The sequence below is a fragment of the Vulpes vulpes genome, unplaced genomic scaffold (genome assembly GCF_048418805.1).
Source record: "Vulpes vulpes isolate BD-2025 unplaced genomic scaffold, VulVul3 Bu000000631, whole genome shotgun sequence".
Lineage (NCBI taxonomy): Eukaryota > Metazoa > Chordata > Mammalia > Carnivora > Canidae > Vulpes > Vulpes vulpes.
In genome coordinates this window covers 656040-679202 of record NW_027325738.1, presented here as the reverse complement: position 1 = coordinate 679202, position 23163 = coordinate 656040, and the positions used below count along the sequence as shown (strand labels likewise).

Sequence of the window (23163 nt, the reverse complement as noted above, 5' to 3'; positions counted from 1 at the left end):
TTCTAACTTGTTCTGGCATGATACAAATAAATAATTTTTCCTTTCTCTTCTACAAGGCTTATCTTTATTTCTCACTTATTTTCTTAACTGTCTAATAGAGAAGTAAAAGAGTATTGGATTTTTCAGTTCTATTTCCTGTCACATAATTCTTTCTGTTTTTACTCAGGAGCCTTGCCATTTTCCATGTATATTGCATGTTCCATGTATGCTAAGAAATGTTTTAAATCACATAAAAAAGTATACATTTTCACATTGTACCATTTCTTTTCTTTGAGAGATTTGATATTTGTGATGAGAGTCCTCAACAATTTTAAAAACCTTCCTTTTACAGTAAGATTTTGGAGGATCAGATGGTGAGTTCAAGGAAATAGTACAAATCTGAGGAATACTAAATTTTCAAGGGAGAACTTTAAAATCTTTTATGAAATAAATTATAATTATTTTCTTGACAATATGATTGTTAACTCTTAATACTTTGAGCAGAAAGCCTTTTAATTCTTTTCAAACTATGTTTGGTAAGACAGTGCACTGCTGGTTATCTGAACATACAATTTGATCTGAAATTTTACTTTTCCCCAGATCACTTGAAATGCAAAATAAATAAAAAAAGAGAAAAGAAGATCATAAAAATAGAATTCCGAGCATCAATGTCATATCTAACCTCTTTTACTGTGAAAGACCTAACTGGATTACACTGACAAACTTGTTTCCATTGTATTTCTATTTATAAGTAGACGGGTAGTTATGTATCCTATTTCTAACTTAATAAAACTCCTAGGCTTCTGTTTTATAATTATCACCTTTTATGTAAAATGCAGATGTCTGGGTGGTATTATCCAGAGTGATGGACAACTTTCAATTCTCACATTCTGCCTGTATTATGGGAGTTTGAGATAAAGAAAAAGACAATAGTTGGGCAATCAGACAAAAGAACAGATAACTGAACTAATGCATAATCCATAGAATTAACATTATAATTTCTTAAAATAGTGACAAGCACACAGTAAGTGTTCAATAAATGCTGTTAATTAGATATTTTGTAAGCTTTGTGACTTTCGAATCCCCAATTTGTTAACCTGTAAAAATGAGTTGGCACGTCCATATTGCCAATACACTTTTTATAAATTTTAACTATTGTTATTTGAATGAAGTAGATGGAAGTTAGTGTTGCTACATCCTTTAATTTTCACAGAGTAATTTAATAGGAGAAATGGTATTCAAGATTTTTTAATGTAATTTTTATTATTCTACATAAACAAAATTATATCATATTTGTCTCTAAATAGCATGAGCATATTTCACATTAACCCAAGCTCTTTAAAAATGAAATTTTTAACAAATGCATAAAACTCAAGTAAGTTCTAGTTTCCTTAACTATCCTGCTGTTCTTACTCCCTGCTATAAAATGATGCTGCAGAAATTCAAAACAATGCACTGAGACAACAAAACATGATAATTAAAAATGCATACAGGTACAAAATTTCAGAGTTCAAACCACACCATCTTCTTAAGTTTTCTACTCCTCAGTTTCCTCTATTTTATTTTATTTTTATCTTTACTTTCTTTAAATTTGTTTTTATTTAGTTCAATTTGACAACATATAGTATAACACCCAGTGCTCATCCCATCAAGTGCCCTCCTCTGTGCCCATCACCCAGTTACCCCAACCCCCCATCCACGTCCCTTCCACAACCCTTTGTTTGTTTCTCAGAGTTAGGAGTCTCTCATGGTTTGTCTCCCTCTCTAATTTTTCCCACTCAGTTCCCCCCTTTCCCTTATAATCCCTTTCACTATTTCTTATATTCCCCATATGAATGAATCCATCTGGTCATAATCCAATTGTCCTTCTCCAATTGACTTATTTCACTCAGCATAATATCCTTCAGTTCCATCCACGTCAAAGCAAATGGTATTTGTCCTTTCTGATTGCTGAGTAATATTCCATATATATATATATATATATCACATCTTCTTTATCCATTCATCTGTCGAAAGACATCATGACTCCTTCCATAGTTTAGCTATTGTGGACATTGCTACTATGAGCATTGGGGTGCAGGTGTCCTGGCGTTTCACTATATGTGTATCTTTGAGGTAAATCCCCAGTAGTGCAATTGCTGGGTCGTAGGGTAGCTCTGGTTTTAACTCTTTGAGGAACCTCCACACAGTTTTCCAGAGTGGCTGTACCAGTTTGCATCCCCACCAAAAGTGCAAGAGGGTTCTCCTTTCTCCACATCCTCTCCAACATTTGTTGTTTCCTGTCTTGTTAATTTTCCCCATTCTCACTGGTGTGAGGTGGTATCTCATTGTGGTTTTGATTTGTATTTCCCTGATGGCAAGTGATGTGGAGCATTTTCTCATGTGCTTATTGGCCATGTCTATGTCTTCTTTGGTGAAATTTATGTTCATGTCTTTTGCCCATTTCATGATTGGATTGTTTCTTTGCTGTTGAGTTTAATAAGTTCTTTATAGATCTTGGATACTAGCCCTTTATCTGATAGGTCATTTGCAAATATCTTCTCCCATTCTGTAGGTTGTCTTTTAGTTTTGGTAACTTTCTTTTGCTGTGCAAAAGCTTCTAATCTTGATGAAGTCCCAATAGTTCATTTTTGCTTTGGTTTCTTATGCCTTCATAGATGTATCTTGCAAGAAGCTGCTGTGGCCAAGTTCAAAAAGGGTATTGCCTGTATTCTCCTCTAGGATTTGATGGATTCTTGTCTCACATTTAGATCTTTCAACCATTTATCTTTGTATAAGGTATAAGAAAATGGTCTAGTTTCATTCTTCTGCACGTGGCTGTCCAATTTTCCCAGCACCATTTATTGAAGAGACTGTCCTTTTTCCAGTGGATAGTCTTTCCTGTTTTGTTGAATATTAGTTGACCATAGAGTTGAGGGCCCATTTCTGGGTTCTCTGTTCTGTTCCACTGATCTAGACGAGATCGGGCGCGTTCAGGGTGGTATGGCTGTAGACTGTTCCACTGATCTATGTGTCCGTTTTTGTGCCAGTACCACACTATCTTGATTATCACAGCTTTGTAGTACAACCTGAAATCTGGCATTGTGATGCCCCCAGATATGATTTTCTTTTTTCATATTCCCCTGGTTATCTGGGATCTTTTTTGATTCCACACAAATCTTAAGATAATTTGTTCCAGCGCTCTGAAGAAAGTCTATGGCATTTTGTTAGAGATTGCATTAACTGTGTAAATTGCCCTGGGTAACATTGACATTTTCACAATATTAATTCTTCCAATCCATGAGCATGGAATATTTTTCCATCTCTTTGTGTCTTCCTCAATTTCTTTCAGAAGTGTTCCATAGTTTTTAGGATATAGATCCTTTACCTCTTTGGTTAGGTTTATTCCTAGGTATCTTATGCTTTTGGGTGCAATTGTAAATGGGATTGACTCCTTAATTTCTCTTTCCTCAATCTCATTGTTAATGTAGAGAAATGCCACTGATTTCTGGGCATTGATTTTGTATCCTGCCACACTGCCAAATTGCTGTATGAGTTCTAGCAATCTTGGGGTATAGTCTTTTGGGTTTTCTACATACAGTGTCATGTCATCTGCAAAGAGGGAGAGTTTGACTTCTTCTTTGCCAATTTGAATGCCTTTTATTTCTTTTTGTTTTCTGATTGCTGAGGCGAGGACTTCCAGTACTATGTTGAATAGCAGTGGTGAGAGTGGACATCCCTGTCTTGTTCCTGATCTTAGGGAAAGGCTCCCAGTGTTTCCCCATTGAGAATGATATTTGCTGTGGGCTTTTCGTAGATGGCTTTTAAGATGCTGAGGAATGTTCCCTCTATCCCTACACTCTGAAGAGTTTTGATCAGGAATGGATGCTGTATTTTATCAAATGATTTCTTTGCATCTATTGAGAGGATCATATGTTCTAGTTTTTTTCTCTTGTTGATATGATCTATCACACTGATTATTTTACAAGTGTTGAACCAGCCTTGCATCCCAGGGATAAATCCCACTTGGTCATGGTGAATTATCTTCTTAATGTATTGTTGGATCCTATTGGCTAGTATCTTGGTGAAAATTTTTGCATCCGTGTTCATCAGGGATTTTGGTCTATAATTTTCCTTTTTGGTGGGGTCTCTGTCTCGTTTTGGAATCAAGGTAATGCTGGTCTCATAGAACGAGTTTGGAAGTATTCCATTTCTTTCCATCTTTCGGCACAGCTTTAGTAGAATAGGTATTGTTTCTTCTATAAACATTTGATAGAATTCCCCTGGGAAGCCCTTTGGCCCTGAACTTTTGTGTCTTGGGAGGTTTTTGATGACTGCCTCAATCTCCTCCCTGGTTATTGGCCTGTTCAGGTTTCCTATTTCTTCCTGTTCCAGTTTTGGTAGTTTGTGATTTTCCAGAAATGTGTCCATTTCTTCTAGATTGCCTAATTTATTGGCATATAGCTGCTCATAGTATGTTTTCAAAATCGTCTGTATTTCCTTGGTATTGGTTGTGATCTCACCTCTTTCATTTGTGATTTTATTAATTTGAGTTTTTTTTTCTTCTTCAGAAGGCTGGCTAATGGTTTATCTATCTTATTAATTCTTTCAAAGAACCAACTCCTGGTTTTGTTGATCTGTTCTACAGTTCTTCTGGTCTCCATTTCATTGAGTTCTGCTTGAATCTTTATTATCTCTCTTCTAATTGGTGTAGGCTTTACTTGCTATTCTTTTTCCACTCCTTTAGGTGCAAAGTTAGCTTGTGCATTTGAGTTTTTTACAAGTTTTTGAGTGAGGCTTCATTGCTATGTATTTCCCCTCTTAGGACCACTTCTGCAGTATCCCAAAGATTTTGAATGGTTGTATCTCCATTTTCAGTAGTTTCCATGAATCCTTTTAATTCTTCTCTAATTTCCTGGTTGACCCTTTCATCTTTTAGTAGGATGCTCTTTAACCTTCATGGTTTGAATTTGTTCTAAATTTCTTCTAGTGTTTGAGTTCTAGTTTCAAAGCATTGTGGTCTGAAAATATTCAGGAGACAATTCCAGTCTTTTGGTATCAGTTGAGACCCGATTTGTGACCCAGTATGTTGTCTATTCTGGAGAAAGATCCATGTGTACTTGAGAAGAATGTGCATCCAGTTGCATTCAGATTGAAAGTTCTGTAAACCTCTGTGAAATCGATGTTGTCTGGTGTATCATTTAAGGCCCTTGTTCCTTTGGTGATATTCTGCTTAGAATATATGTCATTTGCTAGAAGTTCTGTGTTGAAGTCTCCTACTATTAGTGTATTATTATCAAAGTATCTCTTTTCTTTGGTTATTAATTGATTGATATACTTGGCAGCTCCCACATTAGGGGCATAAATATTCATGATTGTTAGATATTCTTGTTGGATAGACCCTTTAAGTATGATATAATGTCCCTCTTCATCTCTTACTATAGTCTTTGGTATAAACTTTATCTGATATGAGGATTGCTACCCCAGCTTTCTTTTGAGGACCATTTGAACGGTAAATGGTTCTCCACCACTTCATTTTCAGGCTGTAAGTGTCCTTAGGTCTAAAATGAGTCTCTTGTAGACAAAATATAGATAGGTCTTGCTTTTTATCCTGATACCCTGCATCTTTTGACTGGATCATTTAACCCATTCACATTCAGAGTAACAATTGAAAGATATGAATTTAGTGTCACAGTATTACCTATACAGTCCCTGTTTTGTGGATTGTTTCTTTAGGTCCCCTCTTTCTTTTACCGGGTCCCCCCTTAATATGGTGGTCACATATTCTTTCAGTTTCTGCCTATCCTGGAAGCTCTTTATCTCTCCTTCTATTCTGAATGAGAACCTTGCTGTATAAAGTATTCTTAGCTGCATGTTCTTCTTTTAGTACCCTGTGTATATCATGCCAACCCTTTCTGGCCTGCCAGGTCTCTGTTGAGAGGTCTGCTGTTAATCTGATATTTCTCCCCATAGAAGTTAAGAATCTGCCTCACGCTGCTTTATGAATTATCTCTTTATCTTTGAAATTTGCAAGTTTCACTATTAAATGTCAAGGTGTTGAACAGTTTTTAGTGACTTTGGTGAAGATTCTATTTCTTGGATCTGAGTGCCTGCTTCCTTCCCCAGATTTGGGAAGTTCTCAGCTGCGATTTGTTCAAATATACTTTGTGGTCCTCTCTCTCTCAGATGTACATTCTTCTTTCTTAAGCTATCATTTATTCCCCAAAGCCTTTCCTCATGGGCTCTTAATTGTTTTTCTCCTTTTTCCTCAGCTTCCTTCCTTACCGTCAACTTGTCTTCTGTCACTCACTCTCTCTTCCACCTCATTAACCTTAGCAGTTAGAACATCCAGTGCGGATTGCATATCATTTAATCTATTTTCAATTTTTGGCTGATTAGATATCAATTCTGCTGTAACAGAGTCTATGTAGAGCTACTTCCTCTTTTTTCCAGAGCCACCAGTAGCTTTATAATTGTACTTCTGCATTGAATTTCTGATAGCGTATTGAAATCCAAATTCTCTAACTCTGTGGCAGAGAGTGTTGTTTCTGTTTCTTTCTTTTGTGGTGAATTCTTCCTCATAGTCATTTTGTTCAGTGAAGAGTGGCTGTATGAGCAGGGTGAGTCAAAAATATCAACCACAACCTAAGTAAAATACACTGTAGATGCTTCTAAAGTGATCAGAGAGCAGAAAATTAAAAGAAGAATAGTACAAAATAAAACAAAAGGACCAGCAAAGTGAAAAACAAATTTTAAAACAAAGTAGTAAAAGTAAAAAGTCAAAAACCAAACCAAAAAGAAAAAAAAAAAAAAAAGAAAAAAAAGTAAAAGAAAAGAAAAAAGGCAAGGAAAAGGGGAAAAAAAACAGGGGGGATGGTGGTGGTGAGGAATTGGTAGCAGAGGGAGAATGTAGTCTAAGGGGTCCTAGAGGGTGATCCTGTAGGTTCTGAGTGTATTTTATCTGTATGTTAGAAGACGTTCAATCCCAAATTCATGTAAACCAGCAATACTTAGAGAAAGCCCCAACATTGACCACAAAAACATAGACAAGATAAAAGAAGGGGGCAGAATGGGAATGAAGAGAGAATATAATTTCATAGAACGAACCAACATGGTTTTCCACTTGGTTCTGGGTGGGTGACGGTTGTGTTTTAGAAGGTACTCACTTCTGCCATTGTAAAACAAAATGAGGCAGAAAACAAACAAACAAACAAAAAAACCCCCACAAAACCAAAGCTCATATCTCATATTTCTATGAAGATTGAGTATGTTGAAGGGAATCCAGAAGTGAAAAATACATTTAAGACCTATAATTGTAGAAATATATAGAAATATATAGAAAGCAAAAAGGAAAAAAAAAAACTAAAAAATGAAGAGGTGGTAAAATATTTTAGTTAAGGTTAGAAAAGAGAAAAAACCTGGAAATTTACAGTCTGATATAAAAACGCTTTGTACTGGAAAAAGGAAGAAAAAAAATAGGAGGGGTATCCTCTGGTTCTATAGACCGTAAATCCGTCGACTTCCCCGGAGCTTCCCAGCCTGCTGGGTCCGGAGCTCGCCCTTCCCCCATCCTTCCAGCTGGTCTCCCGGGGGCGGGGCCTGCGGTGCTGCGTCTCAGGTGTGCGCCCCTGGGGGATGCCCCGCCCCCGCCAGGTTCCCCCCAGGCCCGTGTCCCCCGCCCCCACCCGACCCCCGGCTTCCCCCGAGGCCCCGGGGTGCGCTCCAGCCCTGCCCCAAGATGGGCCCCGGTGGGGGTGCGCTCTCCCCCGGCGCCCTCCTCTGCTCGTGACCCCGGGACCTGGGGGCTCCCCCGCCCTCCTGCCGGCCTGCCCGACCCCTGCCGACGCCCTGGAGGCCTTTCCCTCCCGGGAGAGGAGGGCGGGGTGGAAAGTTCCCGCTTCCCAGGGGGCTGGGCCTGCCTGTCCCCAGGCTCTCGCAGGGGCCCCCCTTAGCCCGGCTCCTTCAGGAGACCCTCCCCCTTTGAGTCTTTTTTTAGTTTTAAATCTTCCTACATTATTAGAAGTGAAATCTTTTCTCTGTGTGGCATTCCAGCTGGTCTCTCTTTAAATTTCAGGTCAAATTCCTCAAGACTTTTTGTTACTGAATCCCAAGCTTAACTGCTCATGGCTCAAAAGGCCCTATACTTAAGACTGACTTTTTTTTTTTTTTTTTTTTAAGATTTTATTGTTTATTCATGAGAGACAGAGAGGGAGAGAGAGGCAGAGACACAGGCAGAGGGAGAAGTAGGCTCCATGCAGGCGCCCGAAGCAGGACTCGATCCCAGATCCCTGGGGTCACGCTCTGGGCTGAAGGCAGACACTCAACCGCTGAGCCACCCGGGGATCCCAAGACCGAATTTTGATTGGGAAGGAATATGAGATTTGTTCAGGAGCCCTGCCACCTGGAGAGGAGGACTCTTGTCCAAAGGCCATCTCTGAGGTTTCTGGCTGGCTCAGGGGCTTTTAAAGGTGTTTAAGGTAGTTGATCAGTACAGGGGTTGCAGTGGTCTGTAACATTTTTTGATCACACAGACTGGATGGTGCCAGCTATGTTGTCTCAGTATTTTGTGCTTGTGCCAGGGGTCTGTTTCCTTATTGCTCTGTGGGGCGAGGGAGAGGTTGTAAAAAGGTATCTGGTCCCTGTTTTGTGATTGCAAGAGTGGTCTGTTATTTCTAGGAAAGTATGCATGATCAATAGATAAACAAAGGAAGGTTAGTTAATCAATCATGTGGGCTCAGGGCATTTGCTAAAGTTTAAAGACTGCTAAGTTAGCCAGAGGGGCTGAGGCAGCTTCATTGGGATCATTGAATAATGAAAGAAACCAAAGGACATGACATTGTATATATGAATTGATAGTGTAAATAAAAGAACTGTTAGATGTGTTTCATAAACTCTTGAGGATAGAATTTTGGTTCCTAAAAAGTTTAATGTTGCTTGTAAAAATAATTTTCTGGCAACAAATTTTTAAAGTAATAGTTGACAATTTTTTGCAATGATATTATTTCTTAATATTTGTACCTGAATCATTTATAAATGCAACCTTCAAAAATGAGCACACAAATTTTGAAACCACATCAAATCATTCTTGAGATGGGTTGTAATGATAAATCCTTAGGTTTCAGTTTATGCAGTCTCAGATATCGATTGCTTGAATACATCTATAATTTAAATAAATGAATTAAAAGGATTTAATTCATTTAAATAGGATTAAAGAATGATTTTTATAGCATAAGAACTATCAGACTACAACAATAGATTGAACAAAGAGATTATTTTAATTGACAGTGTCAGAGCATGAAAGTTTTTATGATGGCATTTAAAATTAGATATATGGGGATCCCTGGGTGGCGCAGCGGTTTGGCGCCTGCCTTTGGCCCAGGGCGCGATCCTGGAGACCCGGGATCGAATCCCACATCAGGCTCCCGGTGCATGGAGCCTGCTTCTCCCTCTGCCTCTCTCTCTCTCTCTCTCTCTCTCTCTCTCTCTCTATCTGTGACTATCATAAATTAAAAAAAAAATAAAATAAAATAAAATTAGATATATGTGAATGATTTTCTTAAGATCTGTTTCAGTAGTGTGTGTGTGTGTGTGTGTGTGTGTGTGTGTGTGTGTTAAGTTTAACATACTTATTTCTGGCTCATGCAAGGTCTGAAGAGAGTTTGCTGACATCACAAGGCAATTCTCCCCCCTGGATTGACTGCAATGTAGAGCGCTCCCAGTTCTCTCTACCATAGCAAGCAGCTTCCGAGATCATCCTGGCAGGGCAAGAGAGATTATCGAGAACTTACCCTGCTCTTCCCTGCTTTACCTTAGAAATGATATATACCTCTCGCATTTATTACCTATTTGCCAGAATTAACTAAGTTACAATCAGCTGGGAAACAGAGAGGGCAAGAGGGTGTTCCTAGAGCAACAGGTAGCCACATTAATATTTGAACGAAGAAAATGGAATCAGAGAAGAATAGTATTCGACATGAGAAAATATACAATATGAGTAACCCATTCTTAAGTAATTCTGCCTCAAACCATTGTTGTGAATTGTTTTCCTCCAACAAGGTTTATGTTTTAGTTAGATCAGTGTGTCTGAATATCACAGCATAGTATTAAATTTTGATAATATAAAGGGAAAATATGGGTCCAAGGAAATGGTATTATTAATGTCGTTATGAAATATATATATTTTTTAAAAAATAGGCTCCACACCCAGTTTGGATCTCAACACCAAACCTATACTCACAATCTTGATGCCAAGACCCTGAGATCAAGACCTGAGCTGAAATTAAGAGTTGGTTTTGAGAATTGGTTACATTTATCGATTTGTTTGTACTGAGTGATTTTAAAACAATAATTTGGTAATTTTTAGTAGATTTTTTTTTAGTAAAGAAGAAGTTTAAAAGTCAGATATTCTCTGGTGTGCCTGGGTGGTTCAGTTGATTAAGCAGCAAATCTTCATTTCGAGTCATGATCTCAGGGTTCTGGAATCTAGCCCCAAGTGGGGCTCCATGCTTAGCAGGGAGTCAGCTTGGAGATTCTCTCTCTCTACCTCTCCCTTTTCTCTATTTCTCTCTAAAATAAATAAATAAGTCTTTTAAAAAAAATCACATATTCTCCATCCTCATTTAATTGCTCTACATTTAATTTAAAAATTAATTTTTGAGCACTTTATTGGAGAATTTGCCTATCAATACAAGGTTCTGGACATACAAAAATTACTAATTACTAAGACGATATACAGCCTATTTTGTATTCTAAGTGGTCAATCCCAGAAAGACAGTGCTTCTGCATATAATAAGGGATCTTTGAGGAGCTTGAGACTTACTTAGGGAAATAGACATGAAAGTTATTATTATGCAGTTTAAGTATGAAAATAGAAGTATAGGGTTAATGGAGAAGTGGGAAGAGATGAGAGAAGTGACAATATGAGAAAGGCATCTTGAGAAGATATTTTCTGAGGACTTTCTTTCTTCCTTTCTTTCTTTCTGTAAGATTTTATTTATTTGAGAGAGTGAGAGAGAGAGTGAGTACAAATGGGTGGAGGAGCAGAGGGAGGAGCAGACTCCCCTCTGAACAGAGTCCAACACAGGCTCAATCCCAGGATCTTGAGCTTATGATCAGAGTGGAAAGCAGATGCTTAAGGAACTGAGCTACCCAGGCACCCCTCTGAGGACATTCTTTCCATGTAAATGAGAATTTCAGTGATTGGAGTAGTAAGAGAAAAGCATTATGATATTTTATTTTATTTTGATAGGAAGGAGAAAGTTTCTGCAAAAAAAAAAAAAAAAGAAAAGCATTTTTGGCATCTCTTTTTAAAATTTATTTAACCTAGATGGTAAGAGAACATGATCTAAATCTACAACCATAATTTAGACATTCTAAGCATGACAGTCTAAAGCTATGCATGGGAAATACATGGGAAATACACAGCTTTAGACTCTTGTCCTACATTCTCCTTGAGGTCATATCACCCGTAATGTTTCCAGTCAAGAAGCCTAAATAAGGAATAGATATTATATGGGAGATTTTGCAAAAAGATCTAAGATGTTTTCATTAAACACAACACAGCAAATTCCCAATTAGATCTCAGCATTTCCTTATTCAAGTTTCTCTCTCCAGCTATTACCTTAGAACTTTTTCTTCTCTTCAATCACACAGCACTAAAAAATCTACTTTATTTCCCTAAGCAATTCAGCTGTCATACTCTGGTCTTCTTTTCAACAAGGAAAAACAGAAAGTCTGATTTACCCTCAAATATGTTCCTCAGGACATCTCTTCACCTCTTTCTGTAAGTGGTTTACTAGTTACTTATAATAAAGAGGTTTCTTTTGAGAGGAAAATATTACTACTAAGAAGGAAAAAATCAAAATACTCCATAAAGTCAGCAAGTATGCTTAAATTTCCTAAATTTTATTCTGAAATTAGAAGAATATAGAACTAAATATACAGATTTGGAGTCCAGAGATAAACAAAGCCAGGTATACATTAAAGTGGTAAGGGTATCTTTTAATCAATAATGTTCTATTGTAAAATGTAAGAAAATCCAGGATTAACTGAACTCTGATTTGTACACAATTACTGAGTGGCTTAACGGAAGAGTGAGGGAATAAGGAGTGGAGTGAGCAGGGGAAAGAAAATGAAGAATTGCAGAGTTGGTCATTGTAAATTCTATTAGGCCAGCTGTGTCTGTTGCTGCCAATTATGAAAGTTAAGATTCTATTCTCCCACAGAGACTAAAAGCATAGTCCTCATTTTACCTGATAGTTACATTTCAAACCAATAGCTTTCACATCCTTGAGAATGACATCCCTGAGTAATAGGCGATACATATATTAAAAGGGACAGAAGAAGGATTCTTCTCTTTTTATTTAAAAAAAAAAAAAAGGCTCTTTTTATTAAATGCTCTAAGGAGTGGTCAGGACCTCTTAGCAAGTGTTGGTTAGAATATACAGTAAATTCTTTTGGCACCCTTGAACTTTCTCAAGCTGGCACTTTAAGGGGATTTAGTTCATTCTAAGGATGCTGCCTTTGAGCTGTAGGAAAAGAGGTTAGTGTTTGTTTAGTTCTTTAGCATGGGGAGAGGGAGTGAATGAAATAATTTGTGCTGAGAGTCTACAGTTTTTTTTTAAAGATTTTATTTATTTATTCATGAGAGACACATAGAGAGACAGAGACACAGGCAGAGGAAGAAGCCAGCTCTATGCAGGGAGCCTGACATGGGACTCAATCCTGGGTCTCCAGGATGAGGCCTCAGGCTGAAGGTGGCGCTAAACTACTGAGCCATGTGGGCTTCCGAGTCTAAAGTTTTTAAAGGCCAGGGTTGAGGGCTAGTCCAGAAGAGGGCTCAGAAGAGATTGGCTAAGAGAGAGTCTCTGTCATAAGATAGTGTTTTATAGTTGAAGTCATAAGCTGTCTTCTGTTCACTAAGAGCCATGGGGATCACTCATAATGGGAAATAGGAAGAGAGAGCTGTAAGAGAGAGAGACAAGAATGTATATAATTATGAAAGTCAAGCAAGGAGAGAATTATGGGAAGAAATAAAAAGACTGAGACACTGTGAAGGTGACATATAAATCACCATGATGTCACTGATGTGTGCTAAGGAGAGCAAGAGGCCAAGCTAAAGTTGTACTAGATTAATTTGGTCCATAATTCTTCCTCTTCCTCCAATCATCTTCCATATTCTAAAGAGAAGTCAAGAAAGTAAGTTGAAGAATGATCCAGCTTTAAAGGAAAGAGAGAAAAACATAAAAATTGAGGCTAGTAGTAAAGATATCATTAAATTGGTTGACCATGTTGATCATTTTTGGTAGGCCACCTATCATAGTCTGAGTACAGTGATTAATTGTATGATGAAAGACAGATTTCACACTCAAACTTTGGGGTACAAACATTATGTTCAGTTATAATGAAAACATTGACAAATAAGAAGTTAAGGGTTGGGAGAGGATGACAGCCAAATTGAAGCCCGGAAGTGGTATTGTTGAATGTGATACCTATTGAGTAGAGAAAGTCATAGCAGTTGAGAAATACTAAGGATTAATAAATAAAAGGCCTGATAAATAAAGTTACGTCACTAAGGATGATGACAGTGGAAATGAGGGTAGGAAGTGGGGACATTTTAAAAGCATATTCAGAGAAGACTATAAAAACTAAAGCTAGTGAGAAATATAAAATTTAAAAATGAGTTGCATAGACTCAAATGATTTCATTAAAAAAGTAGGTGGAAATTTGAAGATATTTTAATTAAAATGCTTGTGTGACTTAAGGAAATATGATGATGTAAACTTGCTCAGAAAATCATATGTACCCCCCTGAATTTTTGTAATTCTTATAATCTATACTATGTAATTTGGCATTTAATTAATAGCAAGTTAGTGGGGACAAAAAAAAAGGTTTTCTTCTAGTAGATTCTAGTGTCCTCCTTTTTATGTATTTCCTTCTTTATGGTGCTGAGGATAATATAGTGAGTACTCAATAAATAATTCTCCTTGCTTGTAATTGGGATATTTGCAGGGAATTCAATACTATTGTTATTTTACTTTAAACATTAAATGTGTGTATATTTATATACCTTCCACTCCATTTAAACATGTGTAAAGCAATTTAATTTAATTAAACCACCTTTCAATGGGGGATATCTACTAAGGTGAGCCTCTGTATTTCATATTGATATTTTTAGTTGGTAGGCTAAATGGCTTTTTTTGGGGGGGGGTCATTATGGTATTTTGATATTGTGTGCACAGGGGTGTCTGAATGGCTGAGTCAGTAAAGCATCTGACTCCTTATTTCAGCTCAGGTCATGATCTCATGGGTCATGAGATGGAAGGAGTTGCTTGAAATTCTCTCCCTCTGCCCATCCCTTGCTAGTGCACACACTCCTTCTCTAAAATAAATAAATAAATCTTTAAAAGAAAATTTTGTGTTTATGTACAATGTATATAGTACGTCAAAGTAATCTTGCATTATATGCAACAAATGTATTCTCAATATATCACCCAGTTTTTAAAGGATTAGAGAATAATCACCCTTTATTTAAATAAAATTCTTGGTATTTTTTTGTATTGAGTTGAAGGCAAAAACACTATTATTTCCTAGAGATCAAATATTTCTTTGCATCTCTTAAGTTCTTTTTTATTTCCAGTAATAGTTTCCATCCTTTTTCTTTGCAAAATTTGGCCATAGAGAATTAAGCCCCTTTTCCACAATGCCTGTCATCTGGAATAGCCTTTCTCTACATTCCTGCTACATAACTGCTTATCTTAAAAAAAAAAAAATCACTTCTATTCAGTCTTTACTTCTTTTCCTATGTCTCTCTATCCTTGTTTTTTTATATATAAAAATTTAATATTTTCTAATTGCTTAATTTTCCAGTAGTCTCATACCTTTTCCACCTAAAAGATTATCAAATACTTACATTATCAACCACAAGCAACTCTAAGACTCAAAGATACACTATGTCGTATTTATTTATTTATTTATTTATTTATTTATTTATTTATGATAGTCACACACAGAGAGAGAGAGAGGCAGAGACATAGGCAGAGGGAGAAGCAGGCTCCAATGCACCGGGAGCCCGACGTGGGATTCGATCCCAGGTCTTCAGGATTGCGCCCTGGGCCTAAGGCAGGCGCCAAACCACTGCACCATCCAGAGATCCCCACTATGTTGTTTAAATGGTTGAACTTATTCTAAAGGATGAGTATAGATAATCTGAAGACCAACTTCTTATAATAAAGAGAAAATTTTATATATACAAATGTAGATTGTATTCTCTTATTAGAGTTAGAAACCTACTCCTATAACAACTGTCATTTCTAGTTTACTTGTAGAAAATGGAAATGATAATTTATTCAACAGGCATTAATGTTGCTAAGCATAATTGGTTATAGCCTTGTGTAGAACAATGCAATTAATAATAATAATAATAATGCTGACTTATATTAGCCCTTTGTACTAGGCACTATTTTTAAACCTTTACATATGTTAACTCATATAATCATCCCAAATGCCTTATGAATTTGGTACTATAATTATTCCCACATTACAAATGAGGAAATGAAAATACAGAAAAGTTAAATGAATTGCCCATAGTTGTATAGCTGGTAAGTGATTTTCAGGGATTCAAAACCATTATCTGAATCCAGAGTTGGTGCTCTTACTTATTACTGTGCATGTTTTCTAATATATTAGGTCTTACACATATAAGAATTAAAATATGAATACATAGATTCTGCCTTCAGTGGATTAATGTAGTAGAAATTCATATTGATTTATTCTACATATAATTTCAGTTGTTTTTTCTGTGCCTGGAACTTTATTCAGTGTTGGGGATACAACTGAGAACAAACCACTTATATTTCCTGCTCTTATTTCAATGTGGTGACAGACAAAAAGAACACAGATAGGAAGGGGCAAAGAAAAAGAATACATAAGCACATAGATGCTTCTATGGGAATAGATCAGATAAAATAGGGGACAGAGTTGAAAAGAAGAGGACTCTAAATGAAACCTTAGATAATACCTGTATTTTAGAGGTTGGGTGGAAGGGTTGCTAGCAGAGGATTCTGGGAAAGAGATAGCCAGTGAGATAGGAGAGGATGGGAAAGAACATGTCAAACAAACAAGCAAACAAAGAATAACTCTTGAAAGGGTTTCAGGAGGAAGGCAGTCAACAACTGCTAAGTAACTAGATAAGATGAAAAAAATGTGCATTGGATTTAGCAATTGAGAAATTGCTGGCTATCTTAAAAAGTGTAGTTTCAAGGTACTTATAAAAGATGTCAGATGATCTGGTAAAATGGGAGACCTTTATGTTGTAAGAAAGAGCAGGGGACCAATGCCCTTGATAAACAGCACAAGTAGTGGACTTCCCTGTTTTAGGAAGACATTCATTTCTCTTAAAGGTAGGGGGCAGGATACAATGGAAATGGATCTGTAGGTTTGATGGGAATCTATGGATATATTTCTCTTCTTTTCTTTTATTTATTTTATTTTATTTAAACACAATTTGTCAACATATAGAATAACACTCAGTGCTCCTCTCATCATTTGCCCTCCTTATGGAATATGTTTCTGATGTATTTTAATATCAATACAAAATACTTCGGAAATCCTGTACCTAATTTAATTGATTCCACTATTTTATTTTTTTTCCATCTAATTTTGTGCTTTCATCAAAGAATAATAGTATCTATTTAAAATATTAACAATGGAACACCTCATAAGTCAAAAAATTATGAAATGGGAGGTTACTATGATATTGATCCCTTAAATTTATTCACTTGATAGTGTAAATGAATTTATATTCAAATTGTTAATGTCTTCATGAAATCGGCAATTAGACTTAAACATTTAGATTCTTTATATTTTTTAAAGATCTCTTAATTTGTTAATCTTGTAACTTTTTATTGGATTCCTGACAATAACTGTTCTAATATTGAAAGGCAAATTAAAATATGAATTTGCATACTAGGAAGCATTTCACTTGGGATTACTATTGAAAAGATAACCCCTCAAAAAGACATGTTGCTTTATATCTTTGCTTAGTTGTTCTGTACTACAACAAATGACTACTTCATTTTTTTTCTGAAGACAACAAACTATTATATATTAAAAGCTTTTGATTTATTTTTAATTTTTAAAATTTATTTATTTGAGATAGAGAGCATGTACATGCAAGCGTGGGGAGGGGCAGAGGGAGAGAAACTTCAAGCAGACTCCCCACTGAGTATGGAGCCTGAGGTGGAGCTCATCGACCCATGAGATCTTGATTTAAACCAAAACCAAGAGTCAGACACTTGAACAATTTATCTGCCCAAGCACCCCTACGTGAAAAGCTTTTAAAAGGAAAAGGGACTTGGAGTCTAAAAATCAAGACAATTTATTGTTACTTTTGATTTTTTAAAGCCATTAAAAATATCTCATTTATTATTTAAATATATTTGTTCTAAGTATTATAATCAGTCAGAAAATAATTATTATTTAATTTTAATTTTTCTATATAGCTAAAAACATAGATATTGTATCAAGTTACTTACATATGATAGGTAAAGAAACAAATTTAACATTAGAATATGGAAGGTTAGTTTGCACTGAGTCTTATATGTTTCAGACCAGTCATCTGATACAGTAGCTTTTAAAAAGCCAAGAACTGGGGATCCCTGGGTGGCTCAGAGGTTTAGTGCCTGCCTTTGGCCCAGAGCGTGATCCTAGAGTCCCGGGATTGAGTCCCGCATTGGGCTCCCTGCATGGAGCCTGCTTCTCCCTCTGCCTGTGTCTCTGCCCCCCCCCCTTTGTCTCTCCTGAATAAATACATAAAATCATAAAAAAAAAAAAAAAAGCCAAGAACTGGCAGAGCCACAAAGGATGTCTGGAATAACATTTCCTCCACTCCACTCTACCCCACAGAAATCCATCAATAAGAGGGAGCCAAGAAGCCAAAACAGATAATTTTGCTGTGAAACAGAATGGCATAGAAGGGATGGCATTGATTCAAGTCAGAGGTCTGAAATCACAAACTAAAGGGTCATATAAAAATAAACAAGCAAGCAAAAAAACAGGCAGAAGGCAGAATTAGGCAAGAGATAATTGTTGTAGAAGATGAGAGAATCCTGAAGGAGTAAGTGAGACTCTGAATCAGAAGTGAAGTGATGTTAAAAAAGAATGGCTATCAGTGATGTTAATGAGATATATGAAGAAGGAAAGGCAATGCTGAACGGAGGAAAAAGAAGAAGCCAAGGAGGATGAGGGGGAGGAGGAGGGGGAAGAAAAAGAGAAGAAAGAGGAGGAGGAGGACGGAGGACGAAGAGAAGAAATACATACACTATTGGCTCAATAAAATGCTAGGCTTCTGGTGCAGAAGTCAACATTGTAACTACTCTTAACTGGATTCAATATAGAAGGCCCTAAGATTAGCAGAAGCTACATGTATGTGTTCAGTCTGATTAATTGTCCATACCACATTTATTATTTAACCAAACATGGACAATTGACAGATGTACTTCAAGTACTTTCCATGAAATGATTAATTTGCCACTAAAGGAGAGCTCTCAAGCTGGGGATATAATGTTATGCTTCTCTTAAGGACCATGTATATTTATACTATTTATAGATACCCAAAGCCCTTATCTCTATGCCTTTCTCAAAGCTGTGTTTTTAAAGTTCTCATCTTTTCTTACAGAAAAAAAAAAAAAAGACCGCTTTCTCTGGCCCATTAAAAATAATAGAAAGAAAAAGTAAAGTAGTAATCATTTATAAATAAGTATTTTTTTGAATTTATTAGTTTCTAAAGGGGTTGCATGAAAGAGTTTTATTTTTTTTACAAGCCTAGAGGAATGAGGACAAAGCCTCATTTTCTCCACATCAAGAGGTCTCTCTGCACTGTCCATCAAAATTAAATACAGCTATACAGATAGGTATTCAGCTTACATTACCATGTCTTTCCCTCTTCCAGAGACTGGAGATTTTATCACCTGACAGCTTAAGGACAGGGTATGTAATAGTCTCTTGGCAAGTAGATCATCTACCGTAAATCAGCTCTGCCCTTGGTCCTGTTGGGTTCCAGCTTTACCCTAGTGCAACAATGATACTGGCCACTCACTTCCTTACCTCTGTTATTCTGTGAAGAGTATTATTTACAAAAGTTATGTAACCAATGAATAGGTGAGGATGGCCTTACACCACGGGAACACATATCTAATGGGATCTTGAGAAACTGGATCTTAGTTTGGATAAGAAGGCCTCCCTTTATTTTTATATGATATTAAAAAATTATTATCTGTTCTGTTTGTAAAGGAATTGATGTTGAGACCATTTTGTATTGTATGGATTGATTAAGGGAAAAATGTTGGATTTTATCCAGACACTTGGAAATAGGTAGAGACACCTGCTTCTCAAGAATATTTCAGTTGATAACTTTGGCCTGAAGATTTACTGCATTCTCACAAAGGAAATGCGGATGGGTTCCAAGTGATTTTCTAATTATATCTCTCAAAGAAAGGCTGTACATAGAAGGTCTCCCAGCCTTTCCCTGGAGGGCGAGGTATGACATACTTGAGTGTTTTAAAAACCTTGGAGTTTATGTTTTGCCTGGAAGCCCTAGGCATTCCGATGTTAGTTTAATCTTCCTTGAGTCAGTACTTATCTCCAGTTACTCCTGAAGGAACGACACAACTATAATTAACCATATGCTCATTTTTTTCATGGCTTAAATTTTTTTGCTTCCATTAGTGGTGAAACAAGATAAAGGCATTTGTTGAGACGTGTCTGAATTTATAAAATTTTCAGCTGAATTTTAAGTTCAGGTAGAAACTAAGATCTTTAATGTTTTTAAACCTGAAAACATACACACACACACAGACACACACATACAAGATTAAGGGGAAAAAAAATACAGTCACCTAAAAGCTTCAAGCTGTTTCAATTTGCTTCAATACTCCCTTAGGGAAAATAATTCCTCTTTTTTTCCCCCTGGCAAACCCAAGTAAATAGTCCTGCTCTGTTATGCAACGTAAAGCAGGTACTGTCTTCTAACTTGGAAATAGTTGAGGTATTCTGGTTCCAGCTAATTAAAATCACTTTTGGGATAATAGTGAATGCTTCTCTTTGTTCAAGATAGATTGCATGATTGCAAACAAGTTTGTTTTTAGAAAGAAAAACATGTTTTAGTACTCTTTTGAGGACAAAAGAGTAATGTAAAGCAATTACCCGTTCAAATCCTTTGAATGGGTTGTATCTCAAGAGGGATGAGGGCCTGAGGTTAAGTAACCACATTCTTGAAAGATATTTTTATAATATTTTGGGCATAAGAAAGGTCAAATTCAGGTAATCAAACATGGAGCAGTTGCCTAGGTACATTCATTCACTGGAACCCCATCTTTAATGGCTACTTGGATTGGCATCTTCTCTCCATTACGTAATATTTTGACTAGCTATTTTTGTACTTATCAGGCTATTAGTTTTGGTTTATTTATTTAATGCTTACCATATTACTGAAGTCTTAATAGTTTTCCAGCAGAGCCTTTGTTTTCCAGGTATTTAGTCACAAAACAATACTTTCTTCCCAGTAGAATTGTCCCTTATTTAAACCTGTAGACTATCATATAGATTTTGATTTTTTTTCCTTTTCTTTTCTTTTCTTTTTTTTTTTTTTTTTTTTAGTTTTTAGTAAATCGGACTAGTAAAATATGTTGAGGTTTTTAAAAGTAAAGAATATAAGAACATAAAGATTTGGGGCAAAGTGTACAGATAAAAGCTGTTGCTGTAGTTTAGATGTGATCAGGGTTGCCATTTCCAATATTTGGCAGCCTCTAGTAGGCCATTTCCAATCTGAATGAATATCAGAAAGTTCAGATCTTACCCTGGCCAGTACCCTCTACTGATACCTATTAGGTATGTGATTTGTTAATGTCCTTACATAGTCTGAGGAAATAAAAATGAACGCCTATATCTGAAAGATTTTAGATAATCATTTTATTTTATTTATTAATGTAAAAACAAAAATGTCTCCAAACCAGAAGGTGGTAGTCCAATTTATAGTAAGTGATCTACATTCAAATCTATTAGAATCAGTTTATCAGTTGAATAGTTAGAAAAGGGAAATAACCCACAGAGTTAATCATTTGTAAAGTATTTTGGTAAAGTAGACTCAAGAGAAACTAGCAGGTATTTTAATTTCCTACAGTATCTGATGAAGGAACAGAAGGCTAGCAGAGGACAAAGCACAAGCTGACACTCCTCTAATACCCCCTCACTCCCCAAGAGGTGGGATGTGTGTGACATTCCTCAAGGCACTCCTGGCTGCCATAAAGCTAAGGGAAAGGAAAAACAAATAGTTAACTTATAGAGATTGTAGTCCTATAGACAGGAGTCTCCCTCAGTTTAGAAAATGTCTTAGTGATTTGCAAGAAAAAAAAAGCATTCTTATCAATAACCTAACTTCCAGAAAGAAACTCCCAAGTATCTTAATGTTAATGCTTTACTAGAGGGAAAAACAACCTTAATTTGACAATGACAAGGCCTCTAATATCTCATAGGTCCTCTTTAGCATACAAAAATTCTTTTGAAAATTTCCCTTTTCCTTACCTTCCCCAACTCCCAAGTATATAATCAGCCACCCCTCACAAGCCAACCCCAAGCAGCACCTCCTCCTGCCCACGGGTCCTGTCCCCGTGCTTTAATAAAACCACTATTTTGCACCAAGGACAGACAGCTCAAGTATTCTTTCTTGGTCGTTGGCTCTGGACCTCACCCCACTAAACCTCACCTATATTCTAAAACTACATCAGTATCCTCACTGGCTAACAAAATTAAAACACCCATTTTTGTCCACTGTGGCTAGACTCATAATAGAAATGTAAGTGTTTATAAATTAGACCCTAAATTGTATCCAATTTATTGATGCTTATTCTCATATTATTTTATACCTTTCCTTCAAGAGTGCTCCTCGTTTGATCATCCATATACCATTTCACTCATTTAAAGTGTCTATTACTATTTTCAGAGTTGTGTAACCATAATGACCATCAATTTGACAATATTTTCCACACCCCACTCTTCAGGAAAAGCTCATACCAATTAGCAATTACTTTTTATTCTCCTGCCCCATGCTGTCTAACCAATCACTGATCTATTTTATGCTTTTAAAGATGTAATGTAAAGGAAATTGTAGAATAAGTGGTCTAATGTGACTGGATTCTTGTACTTAGTGTACTATTTTCATGGTTCATTCATGTTTTAGCTTATATCAGTACTTCATTTTTTCTTATTGCTGAAAAATATTCCATTGTATAGATATACCACAATCCATTCATCATTCAACAGGTGATTGATATTTGGGCTAGTTCTGCTTTTGGCCTTTATGAATAAAATTGCATTGAACATGTGTGTCCATGTAGGTATACATTTTCATTTCTCTTGAGTATGGATCTACTAGTGGAATTGTTTTGTCAAATGGTAATTATATATTTAACATTTGAAAAACTGCCACACTGTTTTCCACAGCAGCTGCACTATTTTATATTCCCACCAGCAATGTATGAGGGCTTCACGTCTTCCACATCTTTGCTAAAACTTGTTATTTTCTTTTAAAATTACAGTCATCATAATGTATGTGAAGTATGATTTTGATTTGCATTTCTTTGATGGCTGATAATATCAAACATGTTTTATGTTTTATCACCCATTTGTATACCCTCATTTAGTACCTGGGTTGAAAATTGAACCTGCTCTCTGTCTTTAGATCCTGCAGACAAAATTAGGGTGCTTTATACTACTGATAAAATTTCAAACGACAAACCTTCTAATACTTCATGGCTTTAGTAATAAGCCAATGAGTAAGAGAATAGGATACTTCCAACAAGAGAGGCCATGATGATGCTTTGCAGTTATAGCATATCTTTATTTTTTTATAGCACATCTTTAAAATAAATATTATTTTCCTGTTAATTTTGCCACAGGATTTAATCTGTGATTATTGTTCCAGCCAGATGAATGGCAATGTTTTGTACATGTAGATGCCTCCCGAGAAAATCTTTCATTGCCTTTCCCATTCTGTAAGCTCTTATCCTGAACACCATAAAGACAAGAAGGAGCTGTTGCCCCTTCTTGAGTGGTGATGAGATGAATGTGTGTTCTCTATGACGTCTTCTGGGTAGCTGTCAGAGTAGTTTCTGGTGTGCCAGGCTGGTAGGATCAATTTCCTTGTTTATT

The 23163-nt window shown here is 36.4% G+C and overlaps 1 protein-coding gene across 1 annotated transcript in view; it reads left to right on the top strand.

Annotated features, from left to right (window-relative positions):
• The first annotated feature begins 16252 nt into the window (after nt 1–16252).
• Nucleotides 16253–23163, top strand: part of LOC112912588 (low-density lipoprotein receptor-related protein 1B-like) — a 332717-nt gene continuing 325806 nt past the window's right edge. The window contains exon 1 of the mRNA XM_072745200.1: nt 16253–16358. Within this exon, the coding sequence (XP_072601301.1) occupies nt 16253–16358 (106 nt within the window). The remainder of the gene's footprint in view (nt 16359–23163) is intronic.